The sequence below is a fragment of the Falco biarmicus genome, chromosome 7, assembly GCF_023638135.1.
Source record: "Falco biarmicus isolate bFalBia1 chromosome 7, bFalBia1.pri, whole genome shotgun sequence".
Taxonomy (NCBI): domain Eukaryota; kingdom Metazoa; phylum Chordata; class Aves; order Falconiformes; family Falconidae; genus Falco; species Falco biarmicus.
In genome coordinates, this window is record NC_079294.1 from 67241726 (window position 1) to 67260754 (window position 19029).

The 19029-nt window shown below is 49.3% G+C and overlaps 1 protein-coding gene across 1 annotated transcript in view; it reads right to left on the reverse strand.

Annotated features, from left to right (window-relative positions):
* Window positions 1–502: 502 nt before the first annotated feature.
* The window catches only part of IGDCC3 (immunoglobulin superfamily DCC subclass member 3), a 112271-nt gene continuing 93744 nt past the window's right edge, over window positions 503–19029 (reverse strand). The window contains exons 8-14 of the mRNA XM_056347662.1: window positions 14788–15035; window positions 14253–14417; window positions 9103–9291; window positions 8725–8829; window positions 7116–7254; window positions 6419–6626; window positions 503–6309 (exon numbers count right to left, since the gene is read on the reverse strand). Coding sequence (XP_056203637.1) covers window positions 6145–6309; window positions 6419–6626; window positions 7116–7254; window positions 8725–8829; window positions 9103–9291; window positions 14253–14417; window positions 14788–15035 — 1219 coding nt within the window. The 3' untranslated portion in view covers window positions 503–6144. The remainder of the gene's footprint in view (window positions 6310–6418; window positions 6627–7115; window positions 7255–8724; window positions 8830–9102; window positions 9292–14252; window positions 14418–14787; window positions 15036–19029) is intronic.

Sequence of the window (19029 nt, forward strand, 5' to 3'; positions counted from 1 at the left end):
GCTGGAGCGTGGCTTTAATGCGGGGTTTCTGCAAAAAGCCACCAGGTAGAGTGATGCTTGTTAGCGCCTGAGGCAACGGGAAAAGCAATAGCTGAGAAAGAGCCAAGATTGATTGGAAATTAATTTGCACCTCCAAGCACAAGGTGTCGTACCCTCACCCTGGAGGTCTTCATCTCAGCCTCCTACACAGCTGCCAAAGAGCCACCAGCAGCCCCCAACACCAAGCACACCTCTGCTGATGGCTTAGCCCGAGCTTTACGAGTGGATCAGCACCCTCAGCCCTTAAAAACTGCATTTTGGAAGCTGCTCTTTGAGCGGGGCCAAATTCATCAGCCCCCCGCGTGAAGCGGCGATGCCCTGAGCCACCCTCCACAATCCCCACACTGCAGCTGTGCCCGTGCTGTGGCACAAAGAAAGCACCACTCAGGCTGAACCGCTTGCGCTCATTTATTCTAGCTTTATTTTTCTTGTACAAGTAGCCACAGGCTAAAATCTAAACAGAGCAAACTACAAAAAAACTGGGTTTTATTTTCTTTTTTTTTTATACAGAGCTAACAATCGTAGGATCAGTGGATTTCAAATATCAAGACAGTTCAAAGTAAGAAAGGTAGAAAATAAACAGTAGAAAAGTGCTTTGCAATTTGGGTTTTTAATATTACTCTTAATGGTTGATTCCCAAAGAGGACTGGGACAAAGGTTTAGCATCGTCTTTGTTATTACTTTATTACAAATGTAAAGATACTGCAAGTTTAAATGATGGAAATACGATCAAAGTAAAAATCCCTCTTTCCTTTGTAAGACCCTGCTCCAAAGCCCTGTGAAATCAGGCTTTTCCCTGACGTGCTGGGCTTTGCACCGGCCCCGTCCCTTCTTGTTACACGATGCTGAGGCTCAGGCTGTGCTCTCGGAGGAAACCTGGAGCCGTTTCACTGATTTCCAGTGTTTTATGGTGGGTTTTGGTGCCGTGGCCCCACACCAGCAGCACTTGCGGCTGGGGGCGTAACTGTCTCCCTGCCCACAGCTCCAGCCCAAGCACCTTCCCTTTCCTTTCCTTTTTTTTAATTTGGCAGATGAGGGAAATAAATGAGCAGGCATCAAGTTGCTAGATAGGATCTTTAATCTGCCCTCACTGGCGCAGCATGGGGAGGGATAGATTTCCAAATGCTGTTTGCACAGATGAAGTAACTAAGTAGCTCCCCCTGCGTTGCTGCCGTTTGTTTTCATAAGCTTTTAATTTCCTTTTTTTTTTAACCGATCTTCCCAGACTTAAGTGCTGTCCGTCAGCTCAGAGAGGGCTCAGACACTGTGCCGATCCCCCTCCCACCCCCGAAATGCTGTGGGATGGTTATCCTGGAGGAACAACCCCACAGGCAGCAAAAATCTTCCCTTCACCATCCAGAAGCAACAACATGTCGTAGCTTCTCTTCTTTTTTATTGCCAACTTAAAACGTACAGTCCCTTGGTATAATTTTGGGTGGAAGTTTTAAAATTCCCAAACTGGTCCAGCACTTAAATGTATCAGCATCTTTACAAAACAAGGAAGAAGAAAGATACGGTAGACAAATAAATACCTGAATCCAACAGCGTGAAAATACCCTGTCACAGCATAAAACTATTCCCTGTTCAACTAAAGACAATGTGGATACTATCCCTGAGGTAGCAGCCATCTCTGGTAAACTTGAGAGCTCCAAGAATAGGTTGTGCCCATTATGGGTTACAAACAAAACAAAAAAACAGTAAAAATCAGCTTTCGGATACTTTACTCCTTGCTGTAATTTCATCTCACCACAGCCAGAAAAGCAAGAGGTTTTTTTTGGATCTGCCTAGAAAAGGCAGTGAGTTGAATTAGAATTATTTGCTTGGAAAAATACTAGAGGGTGAGATTCCTACCCCAAACAGGGGCGGTTGCCAACGGCTTGCACTAGGTCCAACACAGCCGTTTTATCTCCAGATAAAACTCTCTGACTCCTCCCATCAAGAAAAGGAGGGGGGGGGAATCTGGCAAGCTGTTGCTGCAGTGTTTGAGGTGTATGAATTATCAGGGTGAAGGGAGCACGTGCCATTAGCTGATCTCTGGCAGGCGGGTGAGGACGGGTGCAAGGCACCAGTGACGCCGCCTGGGCTGGTCTGGCTGGTGCCATCTGGTCTGGGTACATAAAACGATGCCTGGACCCCGTTGCTACGGCATAGCCCCACGCCTGCACGGCCCGGCCCTGGCCGGTGGGGTTGGTGGCTGCTGGGTTTGCACCATGGCAGCAGAGCTTTGCCTCAAGGCTCAGCAGGGTTTGTGTCCCTCCTGGGATGCTGCCCACGGCATGGGGACACCCTCCCAGCGCAGCAATGCTCCTGTTCACCCAACAGCCTGGCTGAAGCTTGAATTTTCATTTCAAAGGCCGAAGCCTTTGAAGAAGCCTCTGATGCCATGAGAATGGTTATGTGCTCGTGGGAGACCTGGGAGGAGCATTTCTGACACCTGCAAAACAGCATCCAAACCACCAGCAGCACATGGGCTCCTGCAGGCCTGTCTACCCAAGTACAACATGTCTACCCAAGCCCAACATGTCTACCCAAGTACAACATGTCTACCCAAGCCCAACATGTCTACCCAAGCCCAACATGTCTACCCAAGCCCAACATGTCTACCCAAGCCCAACCGTGCCCCCAGCACAGAACAGAACTCCAGCGCTTTCCCTCAAGCACAGAGCAGGAGTGTGGATGAACCAAGCACAGACTTGAAGTTGTGCCCCACGCTGAAACCAAGCACAAGCTCCTTTTTTTGGTTCTTTTTTCCTTCTTGTTTTACAGATTAATGGCCAGACATACTCCGGGTGATGTTTTCCCAAGTTTTCAGTCGGCATGGCTTTGCCTCCAGCCCGGCGCAGGCACTGATGAACAGCAAGATGGCCTGTTACATGTCACTTCTCCAGCTAAGTGACAGCTAGAGGCACTCTACAGCACAAAGCCAGAGTGTGCCGTTGTGAGGGTTTTTTTGCCCAGTTTTGTGGACTTGGGAGGCTTGGATAATTCAGGGAAGACAACGTCCTCCTGCTGGATCTCCAGACTTCAGCCTCATCCCTTTGGGGGCTGACCTGCTGCAACCATCTACATTAGGTCCCAGTGGTACAGATTGACAAGAGCGGAAAAGAAACCCTAAAAAAGAGGAAAAGCTAAACATCTAAAAAATATTCTTTAAAGATTTACATCCATCTTCAGCTGTCTCAAACCAACACATAAATTGCATTGGTTTAAGCCATCACATTTCTGCATAATGAAAAAAAAAAAAAAGAAAAAGCTCTATTCTTGACATACTATCGTATTTCAACTAGTCAAATGGCACAGCATTTCCCTTTAATAAAAGGAAGTAGTGACAAATACTTGTTACTATTACAATATCACAATAATATGATATTAAATTAATAGCATGTTCACAGCTCCAGGAAGTCTGAGCTGAAAGCTAGTCTAAATTCTGTGTTCACTTTGGCAACAGTACTTATTCAATGTGAACGTCGGCATTACACACACACACACACACAAAAAGAAAATTTAAAAAAAGCTGAGTGGGAGTGGGCTGGCAGGAGGAGATTGCGTTTTCTGTGATACGAGGTTGTAACTTGAGCCGTTCGGCATCTCCTTCTCCCTCCTGCCCTCTGCAAGCCCCGGCATCCTCAGGCTCCCACGATGGGACGGGCTGTGCTACTGGTCTTGCATGGTGCCACCAGCACTGTCCATGAGCATGGTCCCTTCCCAAGCTGTCTCCAGGTCCACCATCATGCGGGAGGGAGCATCTCCCCACAGTAAATGTGAGCAGGAATCGGTCTGACGGCCCATTTAGCCTCTTCGGTGGGTGGAGAAAGGCTATTTGGGGGTTTAACGTGCAAGTTTAACCCTTCAGATTTTTTCTGTCCTGCATGATGTCTACAGGAGGAGGAATTTTAATGGCAGAGGGCTACAAACATCGAGCCATTGCATCTGCTTGGGCCAAGCTGGATGATTTGGTCTCAAAGGACAGAGTCCTGCTCACAGCGAACCCAGCCCAGCCCCAGGGCACAGCACAGGGGAAGAGACATTTGCCATATTGTCCTGTATATCGTATTATTTACACAATTATTGGTAGCATCCCAATCCCACTTGGGAAGGTGATGGGGGATGTTTCTGACACAAGGAACTCTCCCACTGGTACCATTTAAAAAAACACAATTATTACTCTCTTTAAACTTAAACTCATTTCTTTCCTAATTCCTTTCACTTGTCCTTGCAAATATGGTGACATTTGAGTTACCACCACCTATACAAAGAGTTCAAACCGCCACGTTCACCTGGTTTCAACCAACCCACGTGGTAGGGAAAGGGCTGCCCTCTGCCACTGGCTGGCCGACATCCCTGTCCCCTGTGCGTGCCCCAGCTCACCCCATGGACAACGCTGGTCACACACCAACTCACAAGGCTGCACCACGCCAGGACAACCCGAACCCCACGGTGGCAGGTTGGCAGCTGGCCCCTGGAGGAGCAGGGAGCGTGCACAAACCCTCTCTTTGGTGTCAGGAGCTCCTCGCACACCCTGGGCGTGGGGAAGGGGTGGCTGCCAGCAGTCCCCAGCGTCCTGCGGCGTGGGGGGCCTGCTCTGTGTCACCACCCAGGAGCCCTCCTCTGCTCATCTCTCCCAGGGAAGAGAGCCCCTTTTCAGCTCAGCTCATCCTTTGGATGATCTCCTGCTAGCTGGAAATACTCTGGAGGAGCTGGGAGCAGCTCAGTGGCATCTCAAGGGGTTTTGGAAGTGCTGTATCAGTTTCCTTGTAGGTGCTCCTGATGGCAGGATGGGCTTTGAAGGGACAAGATGGTGACATCCAGGTCCTCACCTCCCAGGGGTGTGTTAAGCTGCCTGTGCTGGCATGTGCCATCAATCACCCTGGCCTAGGGAGCGGCATGCTGACAGGCATCTGAGCACCCCACACACCCCGCTCCATCCCAAGCACACCCAGGATGAACCAAGGCAGCCACCACAGTGCCCAAAGAGCAATGGTGCCGGCGAGCCACGGGGCATCCAGCCATGTCTGTGATGGCCCCAACAAACTTTAAAGTAAAAAACCTTGATACAAATCTCTGCCACGCAAAATCACACTGAAACCCCGTGACGTGTCTAAAAGTAAAGCTCATAACACTAGTGAAGCATCTTGCTTCGCGCGGGGCTGGGTGGGAGAGGCAGGAATTGGGAGAGAGGAGAGGACACACACACACACACACACACTCACACCAGTTCCTATCATGCTTGAGGTAGAACATTGCTTTCAAAGGTTTGGAAGTGCTTTAGATGGGAACGACGACAACAAAACCACCAAGGTGGCAGGTACAGAGCGTGACTGCTGAGGTAGGACCAAGCTTGTACTGACCAAGTGCTACGTTACTTGTTTTTTTGAACACGAAGGAAGACGCAGGTATTTCTGCTTCCCAGAAGACATTCATTCCGGTTGAGGTAGGTTCTGAGTTCACTCGGCTTGTCTGTCCAAGTCTTTCAGTAGCCCTCAGGCAGGCATCCTTTGACACACACACTTTTTTTTTTTTTAACATTTTTTCATATTATTTAGAGTTAATCAGCAAAAAAGTATCCTGAGAAATAGTGAAAGTGTACAAAACCATCAAATCCACGGAGAGACAGCCTTCCTGGGCCTCGATTTTTGGAGTCAAGTTAGGATTTCTCCAAATCCAGTCTTCTGGAAATAAAAAATAGATCCAAAAAGTAGTCCTAAAGCTGCTGATCAGGAAAAAGTCTGGGATGCCAAGAGAAGGACGCTCCACCGTATCCCCAGTCTGTCAGAGACAGGAGAGTTTGCCAAACTCTGCCAAGGAGTCTTTTACTTAGCAGCTGCAGGGGAAATCCATCACGACCAGTCTCGATAAAGCCATTGTCAGAAGAAACACACCAAGAGGCCCAAGAGAGGTCAGAACAATAAACTTCAGAGTTTCCAAAAGGCTGTATACATATATATTTATATATATATATATATAAAAAAATAAAGCAAAACAAAAAAATAACAATCAGACTGTAGAAATCTTCAATTGACCTGAGATTGACAACTCGTAAAGACACCACCAGCCGTGGGTTTGGTTTCTGGTAACTCCTACAAGAGGGTTCAAGTCTTGGCAGTTTTATCCTTCATTGGCAGAACCGTGGTCGGGAGCCAGAGCAGCAGGGCTGCCATTGCGGGGGCTTTTCGGGAGGGGCTCTGGCTGCTCCTCGATGATGCTGAACTCATCCAGAGGGAGCGTGGATATCTGGGTGTCATCCTGGGGGGCCGGCGAGCTGCGAGCTGACTGGAGAGAGAGAAGGCGACAGTGCAGTGACAGTGGCAGGTCACCGATGCTCTTAGACATGTAGCCACATCTGCATTTCCCACGGATGCTCCCATCCCGCTTGACTTACCGTTACACCCTTATCCTGCTGCTCCTGGGATGGGGATGCTGGGAATAATCTCTCCAGCTCGTTCATATCCAGCTGCTTTCCATTCAAGTCCCGGTCATCCCTGTCCCTGCGAGTCACGCCGTTCAGGACAAGGCCTGTGGCACCCCGCTGGCTCCTGGGGATCTGCGGGGTTGACAGCTGCTCCTGCACATTTTTGCACATCAGCAGCCTGAAAAATAAAAGAGATGGAGCCTGAGGGTGAGCAAAGCTGGTGCCTCCCCCTGCTTCCTTCCCCCAAGCCTGCCTTATCCCTGTGCTATGTTCCTTCACTCCTTAAATCCCTCCTATAAAGTCACGTCTCTTCCCCTCCTCATGAAAGGGCTTTTGCTTTACAGGGAGGGTCAAGGCTTGCCAGGGCAGCAAGAGTGGCGCTCCTGGGAACTACCAGGTCTCTCGATGGGGACTGGAGCCGATCTGGAGTATTTGGAGAAGCCCGTTGGGTCCACATGTCTGGGAGGGAGGCAGGAGCTGTGCCACAAACAGCGCCCAGTGTTCACAGGAGCCAGGCTGCACAAGCTCATGCTGCGGGATGCGTGTCCCGAGATGTGCATGGGGAACAGTCCGTCATCACTGTGTGATGTGTCAGAACCCTGCAGGGACACCCACAAAGCATTAGGGACCGCTGTCCCACGTGAGTAGCGGCACGAGCAACCCTCACCTTCCTCTGTACCCAAACATGAGGAAGAGGATGCAGAAGATTATGCACGTGACGCCAATGTGGATCCCAACGATGATGCCAGTGGTGGAGGTTTTATTGTTCTGCTTGTCCTTCACGCAGTCACACGGGGAATTCAGCACTGCCAGAAGAAAAGGGGAGAGGGGAGTCAGTGGTGCCATTTTCCTATTGCTCCTCTGTCACAGCACTATCCAAACTAGCCGGCTGTAACAAGGCTTTTACCATCCCATACCAGGTTACCTTCAATAAGTAGCTCCTGCGCCATGCCCCAGCACAGCCACCAATCCCCTAAAAGGTTTCAACAGTTCATCTACTCCCTGTGCTGTTTCTTCATCCCCTTCAGGCCAGCCCACCCTACTTCTTGCCTCTCCTACATGTGGGGTGCTCTCCCTCTACTTTTTCTGGGTCTCTCTTCATCCAGCGTGCCTCTTCCACACCCCTTAGAGCTATTTAACTACTTAGCAGGAACCAGCCACAGCTGCACACTATCTATGTCAGCCAACCTGCCACCCCTGAAGCCATCCCACAGCTGTATGTTATCAATGTTAATTAACCTGCCTTCATTTCTCTACACTCCTCTAGCTTTTGGGAAGTCCAGAGCTAAAGTTGGAATCTGGGTAGTGCTGGGAGCTGTGTGTGGGGAAGAGGAGAGCAGGGTGGGGGGCCAGGAGGGTCACTGCCTGCCAAAGCAGCTCCCCTGCTCCTGGAACCCCAGGAAGGCAGTCCCAGCAAGCGTAGGGCTGGAAGGTCTGTAGAGAGCCAGCCCTGTTACCCAGGCTGCTGTTATTAGACACAACTAATGAACAAAAAAGACTCTGATGTTAATTTTTGCAATTAATGAGGTGGGAGGTGAGAGGTGGCCACCATGCCTGAGCAGGCTGATACCTGATGGTAAGCACCATGTACGCAGATACCAACAAGATTAGTAGTTACTCCAGTACAGACTGAGAAGTAATAACTATCTCTTGAAGATATTCCCACTGGAAGGCTTAAAAGGCATCCAAGAGCAGCAGAATGTTTTTTGCACACAGATGAATATGAAAGGTGTGATCACTTAAAGATTTCCTCTAGAGGTTTCTCCTTTTCTGCCACATAATGCAGTGCTCATGCTCTGCAGCCCTTCTCCTTTCCAAAGCCACGTGTCCTCCCTTCCTGGTGCCAGTGAGAGTCAAAATATCCAGGAGAGCGGAGATGCTCAGTGCATCAAGTCTCACCCAAGGATGGCAGCTCTCAGCCTATGCACAGAGCTGTTCAGGTTTGTTCATGTTCATGGCCTCACCTCTGGCTCAAGATTAGGGGACAAAACTGGCAATTATAGGAACATTTTCTTTTGACCCTTAGTGAAAAGTCATCAGGTTGGACTGGCCAACAGGGCTGGTGCCATGTGGCAGAGAAACCACCTCTACCAGTACCAGGAGGTCCCAGCCCCGCAGAGGTTTGCTTCATCATTATTTGTGCTGCTGAAACTAAATGAGTAGCTGAAGGGGAGATGGGGCGTAGAGCTGTGTGTGTCTGGGGATGTGTCTAGCCTCGCCACCTTCCTGCAAACCGGTTTTCACAAACCACCACCAAGACTGACATCCCGTCTCACCTGTCCTCTCCACAGTTTCCCTCAAGGACACAAAGCGGACAGTTGAATTTCCATCCCCATGCTGGTTATAGGCAAGGAGCTTGACTTCATACACCACTGATGCATCTGTTTTGAGGGAGACACAAGAAGAGCATTTCAGGGTTAATCATTAGCGTTACCTCCCGGAGTGATGCCTATTTAGGAAATGCACATCTTGCCAAATACACACAAGATGCTGCAAGCAAGACCTGTTACTGGGAAAGCACCCCAAAACCCTGGGGAGAGCTGCAGCACCTCTCATTTAGTGGCTGTGCAACACATCCAAGCTCTCTCATGCTAATCGCAACAGACCTTCGCAGGGTCGAGAAGGGACATGGATCAAGCTGCCACCATACTCACCCAGGTGGGTAATGTTGTACGCTGTTACATTGCTGGGCAGTAGCACTGGACCCGTGTACTGGGAGAGGTGGACCTTGCGGTAATAAAGCTTGAAGCCTTCATTCTGGCCCAGTTTGATGGAGGGCTCCCATGTAGCCTGCACGGCGGTGCTGTTAATGACTTTAATAAAGAGGGATGGCATGGCTGGGACTGAAACAGAGAGAGAAAGACAGTGGGTTGCATGTGCTTTTCTAGTTTGCATGATGAGAAATTCCCCAGCAGCCTTTCCCTGTGGTCGCTGCACCAAAGAACGTGCTAGATGAGATACTGAGAAAAATCAGATCAGCCCAGATCCTGGTTTAACAGCTTTGAACTTCTTCAGGGAGCTGTAGGAGTGTCCAAGGGTTTTCTCTGCTCAGTTCAGCAAGCAAAGAGGCTACTTTTACACTCCGTTGTTGCAATCTGATGCTCAGCTCTGTCGGGTCAGGGCAGGAATGCAGTGACTTTGGCAATGCATTCCCAAACTCCACTTTGTTGCCCTCGCCCTGAGGGTAGCGAGGACCTTTCAGAGTGATTAATCCCCCAGGGAGGAAGGAACCAGAAGGGATGGAGGTGGAGACATCCATCTTAAAAACATGCTAGGTACCTGCACTGACTTGCAGGGTGCGTGGCAGCTTGCTCTCCCCATTGGCTTTAAGGAGGGAGGTTTGTGATTCTGTGCTGGGGGCTGAGGAGAGAAGCGGGGCATCTTCGTTAACAGCCCTAAATAGCTGAGATCTCTGCACAGCTGTGGCTGGCTTGTTTTGGTAGGCAGGCACTTACCTGGCCTTAGGGGCGCATGGGGGTTTAGCTGGGAAGATGTCCCTGCTCCTGCCCGGTGTCACCAAGGCCTGATTCAAAGTCCACCAGGATGCCTTTTGCTCCAGTCAATGCCCCAAACCCCTGCCCTCATTCTCGGGGTGTGCTGCAGCGTGGAGGGTGTCACCAGCCATTCCCTCCCCTGGTCCCCAAAAAGCTGCCTGGTCCCATCCTGCCCCATCAGCCCAGGCTGAAAGACAAAAATATTTGCAAACCAAAGCCAATTTCGTGCTGCAGATACCTGGGTTCTCCAAAGGTGGTTCTGCACCAAACCCTGCCCCGGCGCCCTGTGCAGTGCTGGGGCACACAGGACCACGCTAACCCCAAGCCTCTTCCTCCCCCTCTCCCTCCCTTTCTCATACACTGAGCACACCAAGGCAGAGATGTGTCTCGGCAGGACATTTCACTGATGACTTTTTTCCAGCTCATTTCCACAAAACACCCCCAGGCCAAATGCTCCCATCAGTTCCACAGCCTTTGGCACCATTCAAAAGGTGCAAAGCACCAGGCGCTGCAGGGGCTGCCCTGCCCAGGGCTCTGCTCCAGCACTGGGAGGGAGAAGGGCTTCTGGGCACTGCTGTACCAGGCAGCCAGCTCAGCTCAGCGACACCCTGCAGCAAAATTATCCAGCAGAACAGCCCTGCTTCTCCAGCAGCCTCTGGACTTTGAGATAGCGCTGTTTTTCCAAGCCCACATGACTACAAGCTGAAAAGTTCCCAAATATAAGGATTGCTGGGCTTGCATTAGACTGATGCTGCTTCTTGTCTTTGTTTTTCCCCAACAGGTCTCTAAAGGATGAGCAGTGCAAACCTGGCCTTTGGCAGAGTTCAGCACAGCCATTGAGTGAGCAATGGTGAAAAGCGGATGAAATGTGGCCGTGTCAGTCTATGACTGGCGAGAGCTAAAAAGGGCATTTCCTCAATTTAATAGTAAAAGCAAAATCACACAGCACAATGGTTTGCCCTTTTCCAGGCACTGAGAGCTTGAGCTTTTCCGTGAGATTAAGGGGAAGGAAAGACATGTCTCCTGGTGAGCACGAGGGTCTGGGCAGTCCTGTCTCTTCCCAAAGTGATGCCCTCCTTCAGGTTGCAGAGGCTTTGCCCGATACCCTCCGAATAAGCATGGGGAGAGGAACAAGTCCCTGCTGACTGGTGAGCATCTCGGCACAGATTCAGAAGGAAAGACTCTGAGAGCCAGGTGTCTTGGGTCAGGTTAATGAGATCCCATCTTGCCTGAGTGCTGCCAATGGGAAAAAAATGGCTGGAAGTACTTCTTGCTAGGATTTATTCTGATGTGCATGTCATTGATGGGAAGGCTGTACATAGCAACTTCTGGGTGTAAAACACAGTAAATTCTATTTATACCAGAATGTACCGTTCTTCCAAAGGCTGCACGTTTTTGCACTCCAATTAAACACTCTTTCTAATTCTTCCAGTTCCCTCTAGGGCAAAATTAGGAATTGTCTGGATCCCCCCTCTGAGAAGTTGGACCCTTGCTTAAAGCATCATTTTCCAAATCGGTGAAAACGCCACAGAAAGCGACAAATAAACACTGATGTGGGCCATCCTGATTTGTGAAGAGTTGGCTTTATTTTATGGTTGCAGAGCCTTACATTTAATAAAAACCACAAGAATATCTCTCCTTCAAAGTATGGAATATATAGTATTTATTCAAATTTTGAGTATATATATGTATAATATTGATTATATGTATGCACTCGCAGAATGCATGTGCTGTTTATAATGTTATTACACAAATAAGTGTATACAGATGGAGTATATCTCTGTGTGTGTATAAATATATGTACACACACCAGTGTATAGGTGCTTCACAGAAGTATATATAAGACATAATATGGATCTACTATAAGTGAGGCATCTCCCTCATGCTAAGGGCTGGGATACTTGTTTTCCTCTTCCGTGCTGTTTGGAATTTTCCCCAGGTCATTTCAACTTTCTTCTTGAAGGCGTCTTTAGCCGAAGATGACTAAAGGAACAGTCTTCATCCTAGAGAAATGTCAAAAAGTCCTGGAGAAAACCCTAAAAAGCATTAAAAGACAAGAACAAGGAGTGTGTGCTGCTTAATGAAGCAGAGAGAGTTTGAGATTTAAAATACCACAGCATTTGTGAAATGGCGTGAGGGAGAATGACGGGGGGAGATGGGAGGACCTTCCTAATGAGAAAGGTTTATGGAGGACAAGGTTCACTTGGGTAGTTTCTCTACACTCTTCCCTTCTACTTTCCATCCAAAATTATTACCGGCACAAAAGAAGGAGCATGGTGCTTCTAGAAAGCATTGGAGGTTTCAGCCAAGCGCATTCTCAGCATATTCCTAGCCCTGAAAAGCTGACCTCCCTGAGCCAAAAGCTGCCCTGCTCCTCAGCACCTTCACCATATTCCTGCTCCAGACAATACCAGTATAACATGGTCACTCAGACCAGTCTCCAGCTGGCAGCATATCTGCTGACCACTCTGACAAACACTGCCCTGGCTCCGCCAAGCTGTCCCTGACTGCCAGATTCACCCCCTGTGCCCTTTCCATGCCAGGCTAGACATGTCAGTGCGGTGACGTGGGGTCCTGCCACCATGGGGCTTCACACACATCTCTGCACATCTCACGTGTGTTGCGCTGAGGCAGGATGAAAACGCCGAGACACAGCATGTCGTGGAAATCCCATCCCTTTTGGAGGCTGTTAGCACAGATCCAGGGGCTCCCCGAGGCCAGGGAAGTCACCTTGGGAAGGCACAGGGTGAAATGGCTTGGCTGTGAGAAGAGTCAGATCTGCAATGAAACCTTAATTTGGTGACAAAAGCCACTGGATCCTGGCTCTCTGACCCCCTCTCTCCTCTGTGAGCAGAAGGCAACAGGCAACCAAGTGAAGCAAAGCTAGAACTGGGGGTTTTCAATCTCTTCTTATCTTCCTACAGGGCAAACACAAGCTGGGGTTGGGTGATCTTAACCAAGCCAGCTTGTCCTGAACATGGACAAGCTCCATCCTGAACACGGAGCTAACTGCTGAAGCTTTGTTACACAGGACAAGCCTTTTTTAAAGGATAGCAGAGCAGGACAGCGATGCCTTGAAACTTCAGACAGCCAGGAAATTTATGATCCCATTACCAGATACCTAACTATTCCTGTCGTGATTGAAGGCAATAATGACAAAAACTCCTCTCTCGCTTGACCCGGACTTCTGCAGAAACACCCAGCTCCATGAAGCATGGCTGGCTTATAGCTCCAGTAGCTGAACTCAGAGCATTGGGTCAAAGCATTTCAAGTTTTGCCTTAGTCCATCCTTCTGTCTCTAAACTGGAAGGAAAAACAAACTCCAGGGATGACTGATTCCCTGTGGAGTACCAAGGAAAATAAATTTGCAGGGTAACAACCCAGCAGGGTGAGGATTTATTGGCGTTGTTGTTTAAATGCTGTAGTAAACATCTGCAAGGGCTGAAAACAGAATGCAAACTGGATCCCCCAACTGGAAGTCAACACACTCTTCCATTTGATTCTAAATAACATCCTCACACCCAAGGTCCTCTCTGCTGCAAATTCGTAATTATTGAGTGCTCGTGAGATTGATGCAACGCTCCTAAGAAATTTGTCTCCATATATGAGATGAGCCAAGATTCAGAGGTGCTGGAGAGGTACGTGAGCCTCTAGGAAAACATTCCTAAAATGCTGGCTGAGAGATCACACTGGGGCTCTAGTTTCTGTCTGGTGTCTCTGTAAGGGTCCTGCATTACAGCACCCACTTTCTTACTGGGGAAGCTAACTGGTGGCCACATCTGGGAGGCCAAGTCAGAGGAAAAGCCTTGGAGATTGCTCTAACTGAAACGGAAGGCTGCTCCAAGGCAGGGATTTGTAGGTCAGGACAGCTCAGTGTGATTTTCCAGGGTAGAGCAGAAAAAAAACACATTTAAAAAAGCGTGGCACGTATCAAGTAAGAGCTGTGAGTACCAGGGCTGCTGGAGGATGCTGAGATGCTGCTTGAGCAGGAAATCTGCATTTAGCAAGCAATTTAGGAAAAGCCCAGGGCAGCTTCAACGCACGAGACCAGGCAGACTTCCACTCACCCCCTGCTACAACATCAGCTGTGAGAGGCAATGCCGCATTTAAGTCAATCAGTCGACCCCCATGTAATGATACAAGTGAGTTTTACACAATATCCCAGAGCATGAGCAAGAGCAGGAACAAGGAGCATCAACACCACAAGCTGTGTGCCAAAGCGCTCTGGAGTGGGTATTGGGGTGACTCGTGCTGCTGCTACACACAGTGGGTTTCAGCATCTGATGGTCCAAGTGCAAAGTGTTCCTTACCTTCTCCCAGCGTGCTCACCACTGTGACTTCTGAGGCTTTGCTGGCACCCCGGGAGGTGTAAGCCTTTATATAAAAGCTATAGCTGGTCGAGGGCTCTAAATCAGTCACTAGCTGCTGGAAGGTGCTCTTGCTAACAGTCTCCTGATACTCCATCTCTACAGGATCTGAAGTGCAAAGAAAGAGAGAACAGAGCGACGTTAGGCTTTGCAGAGACCAAAGAGACTAAACAGATGTTGCAAGTAGTAACTTTGGTCACTAAGGAGGATGAGTATCTACCCACATCCTTTTCTGCTTACATTTCTGTGTGCACCTAAGTGAGCAGCAAGATTTGACTATGCAGCTTAACCCTCCCCACCCTTTTGGTATTTACAGCAGCATTACTGCCTCATGTCTGTCTTTCAGAAACAGGGAGGTGATGGAGAACGCGGGTGAAAGCACTGTCTACTGCAGTGCAGACCTGGTTTACCTAGTGGGCCATGTTGCTAAAATATGGGAAGGCTGAGGATGCTCTGGGCAGTGGGTAGAGCACTGTACCTGCAGCTTTCCGAATGTGCAGCACGTAGCCGATGATCTCCTTGGTGTTCTGCAGAGGCTTTTTCCAAGACACCTGGATGGTGGTTGCAGAGACTGTCTCAGCCTTCACGCTCTGTGGAGGACCGGGCAGCCCATCTGCCCACAGGACTGTCAGGCGAGCGCTGGCTTGCGTGGAGCCGGCGCTGTTCTCAGCGATGCACTGGTAGATGGCTTCATCTGCCTGGTTGATCCCATAGATGGAGAGAGTGCTGCATGGGGACACGAGAGGGACAAGCATCTCACCAAGTGCTCTGTGGTGGGCATCCCTCCCCTCCAGCCATGCCATGCCCCCCCACATGTCTCTGTTTCCACAGAAAGTTTCCAGGAAGCTGTGGGCTGGTCCTTTTGGAGAAGGAAAAGCCCAGGAGGTGGATGCGTCATTCCCCAGATCCCATGACTGGGCAGAGTATCTCTGTCTCAGCTTGCAGAGACTGTGGTTCAAGTACAGGCAGCTGGGGACACAGGGTGGGACGGGTAATGACAGGATCTGAAGCCCTGAATTCAGGAAGATACCAGTCACACAACAGAGATAGCTCTGTGGCAAGTCCATCCATACACCCAAACCAGCTTTAACTGGCTTAGTTCCAGTACATGCCAGTGAGACCCATCAAGGCACTGCACACAGTTGCTAAGCCATGTCTAATCAAGCACAGCCAGAAAGCCCTCTGGTGATGCTCTAATTGCATTATAGCACATTAGAGCAGTCTTAGGGTAACATTGGGATTAGCCGACTTATCCAGCAGGGTTACAGCCTCAGCTCTTGCTTCTGCATTTTCAGAAACATGATCACCATGAGCCAAAAGCCAAAGCTTACAAGCAAGATGCAGGTTTTGTCTGCAAAACCTCTGAGCGCATTTTTGATGCTGGCACATCAAGGCTTGCTCAGCCAGGGCAGCAACCAGAATGGTTCTTCCAACCTGCTCTTGGGGGCCTCCACATCAGGCTTAGATGCTATTTTCAGCCTCCAAGTTAAAGACAGGCACTGGCTACCCTGGTGGAAAACGTTCCCAAAGGAGGGGGGAAAGCCAGCCATGTACCAGCTTCCCAAACGGCTGCATTCTTGAGCACAGTGCCCATCTCCGCACCACCTCCGGGAGGGGTGTGTAGTGGCTTGATGGGCACAGGGACAACCAGACTCCTTGTACATGTGGCCACATGAACTGAAGGCCCTTTGTGCACTGCATGACCCTCCAGCAACGGTTATGTACAACCAGAGCAAGTTCAGGGCCAGTCTAAGGGTTACAATGCCCAGTGTCTTTCAAACACCAGCAAATATTGACTCAGAAATAACTGTGTAACACCTTAGCTCTGTCTTGCCATTCAGCATGCAAAACAGCTTTTCCTTATAACATTTGTTCACAGACAGAGACCCATCCATGAAAGCTCTGCTCTCTCCAGGGCTTGCGCCCTCCCTCAGAACCGAGCCAGGAACAACACGATTCAATTTGTGACTATCCAGCAGACACAAGGCCACATAAATAAATAACCAATGTGTCTCCCTTCCAAGACATGGGGTGGGGAGTCTTACTACACTGTGCCCAGCTCCAAGTTGGAAATGGAAAGGCAGCCTTTGACATTAGAGATGTTTTTACCAGCCCTCAGGCAGCAGCTCAGGATATGATAAAATATGCTCACAACGCCCTTAGTGCTCGTAGGCTGTTCTCACAAACAGGGCACCTTCAGGAAAATTTCAGAAATGAAAGTCCAGTAGGGGCCCAGACTGGACCACCTAAACCTGGTGACAGCTTTGACACCACTGTAAATAGCAGCGTAATTGTATTTGTTACTGCAAATTGTGGGGATTGACTAGTCCTATAGATAGGCTACAGGATATACCCCCCCAGCACTGGATAAAACACAACTCATCACTGCCTCCGCTTCCATTTTACAGCATCACCTATATATGCCCCACTCTTGATTAACCCCTATTTGTGCATCTGTATCTCCAGTTCTTCCCAGTTCATTTGAACTGTGTTTTGCTTCTGGCTTGGCGTGAACGTTTGGGAGATCATGATGCCTTCAAGCTTCAGCATCATCTTGTTGGCTTACACCAAAGTTCACGCAAGCTTTTTGGTTGCTGTTTTTCTGTATGAAATTACCTGAACCTAACCAAATCCACATCCGCTGCTTACTTCTAGGGAGAAATAAATTATTTTCTTCTCCTGTGGTGAATTCCAGGTGGACATGGGACTTGACTGCACATGAGTAAATCCCAAGCACCCCTGCTGATGTGAGGGGCATTTCACGGCTTTTGGGGAGTCATAATCAAAGCTGCCTTTTATGCAAATGAAAAATTGTACATGGAAAGTAGAAATGATAAATAACTTGCCATCACCTGCCTGTATGTCAGAACGAATGCTTCCTCTAATTGCAGCAAAATATTGGTCTTCCTATATTAAAATTTATTATTGCTGTTGATTTAACATTCATATTTCTGCCTTGCAAATTATCAGGGCCATGGTGAGTGAGCAAATGTTTAACAGTCATCTATTTATGTCCTGTGCCTTTGTTTCCTTGGAAACATTGTAAATGGAATATCAAATGTGATGGTTTCAGCTGATATGGTGATTTTAGAGAATCAGCCCTAAGCTCCTCTCATAGCCACGGGCTCAATGTATCTGATTAAATGGAAGGTGAAAGGCAGAGCAGGGAGGGGGGCACAAGGAGGAAGGACCCGATGTGTGGCTCAACTGTGTCAACAAGGGCTGATTCCTGTGAGGACAGATGGCAGAAGGCAGGATTACGCCATCTGAAAGCTGTACTTGCAGCTCTGCACAAAGCAGATGTGTGGAAGGAGCAGCAGTGCTTCCTTCTGCCCCATCAATGCAGGGATTATTTCCATGTGGCCACTGTGCATCTGGGCACCCAGGAGCAGCCAGGCCGGGCTGGCACACAAGTCGAGAGTGGCGTTAAGCTTCCCAAGCACAAAGCAGCCCAGCAACAATGAGGAGTATTTAGGCTCCACTGCCTCCAAGTGTATTTACTTGTTTTACATGGAGAGAAACATCTTTCTCCTGGGAGGACTGGGAGGTGAGCAAAGCTCCTCTTGTGCGACACAGATGACATGCTGGATGCCAGTGGTCCTGGAGCAGGACAGAACTTGGCTGCTGGGACCTGGAGCTGGGCAGTGTCTCAGCCTTCCCAGCTGCCTCTCTGCAGAGGCCCCAGGGTAGCTGGTAACACTGTCATGCACAGTTAAGTCAGAAGAAATAAATAAAATCAATTTCCTCAGAACGAACATGGCAGGTAGCTGGAAACTTGCTTCAGGTTTTGAAAAGTTCATTTTCATTGAGATTTACAAGGCTGTGTTTTGATGTACCGTGCAATAAGAGCCTTGGCCATCCATTTCCCAGGGACCGCATTACCTGGAATGATGCGCAGGCAACAGGGTCAATAACACAACTGGCTTTTTGGTTGTGCCTATAAACCTGCTAAAGGAGCAGAAACCAAGTGTGGAGAAGTTGACAGCAGAATGCCTGGCATCTAAACACCAGCTTCCTGAGAATAAGAGTTTTCTCTGTCTCCGTCAGTCCCTCTAACACCCACAGGCACAGCTCTAGAGGAGGCTGCTGAGCTCCCTGCAAGCCCCGGCGTGAGCACTGAAGCACACTGGTAGCTGTGACAGGAGGGCAGGAGCTGGCAGTGAGTAACATGAACTGCAGCATCATCCCAGTGGATACCTCTGCTGTGCATCCACTTTTGGCTTAACTACTGACAAATTCTTTCTGCTTTCACCCACCACATCACACCCTGGGATGCGGAGGATGCAGCATGGCAGGGGCAGTGCAGCTTTCCCAGGTTTTGCTGCTTTTTGCCTTTTTCTTTTTTTTTAAGGAAGCTCAAACAAAAGGAAAATATGTAGTTGCCCTGTGAAGAGGCACAGAGCGTCTCTGTGCATCAACCATCTGAAATATGCAGTGTCCTTTTATTTCTTCCCGTCAACAGGAAAAAAATCTGTCACTTTGGGACATCTGCTGTTGGAAAACTTTCCCGCGAGTGCCAGACTGGCAGCGCCGTGAGCACGTCAGACAAGGCGAGATGCCAGAAGGCTTTCTGCTGGTCACCAAAGCCGCTCAGCGAGCCGAGGGCTCCATCACATCTCTGCACAATGCCCTGACAGGCATTGATGGAAGTGGGGAGAGGAGCCACTGCAGATTCACACCCGGCTGAGCTGAAGCAAGAAGCCTCCGCTGCTCGAAAGCC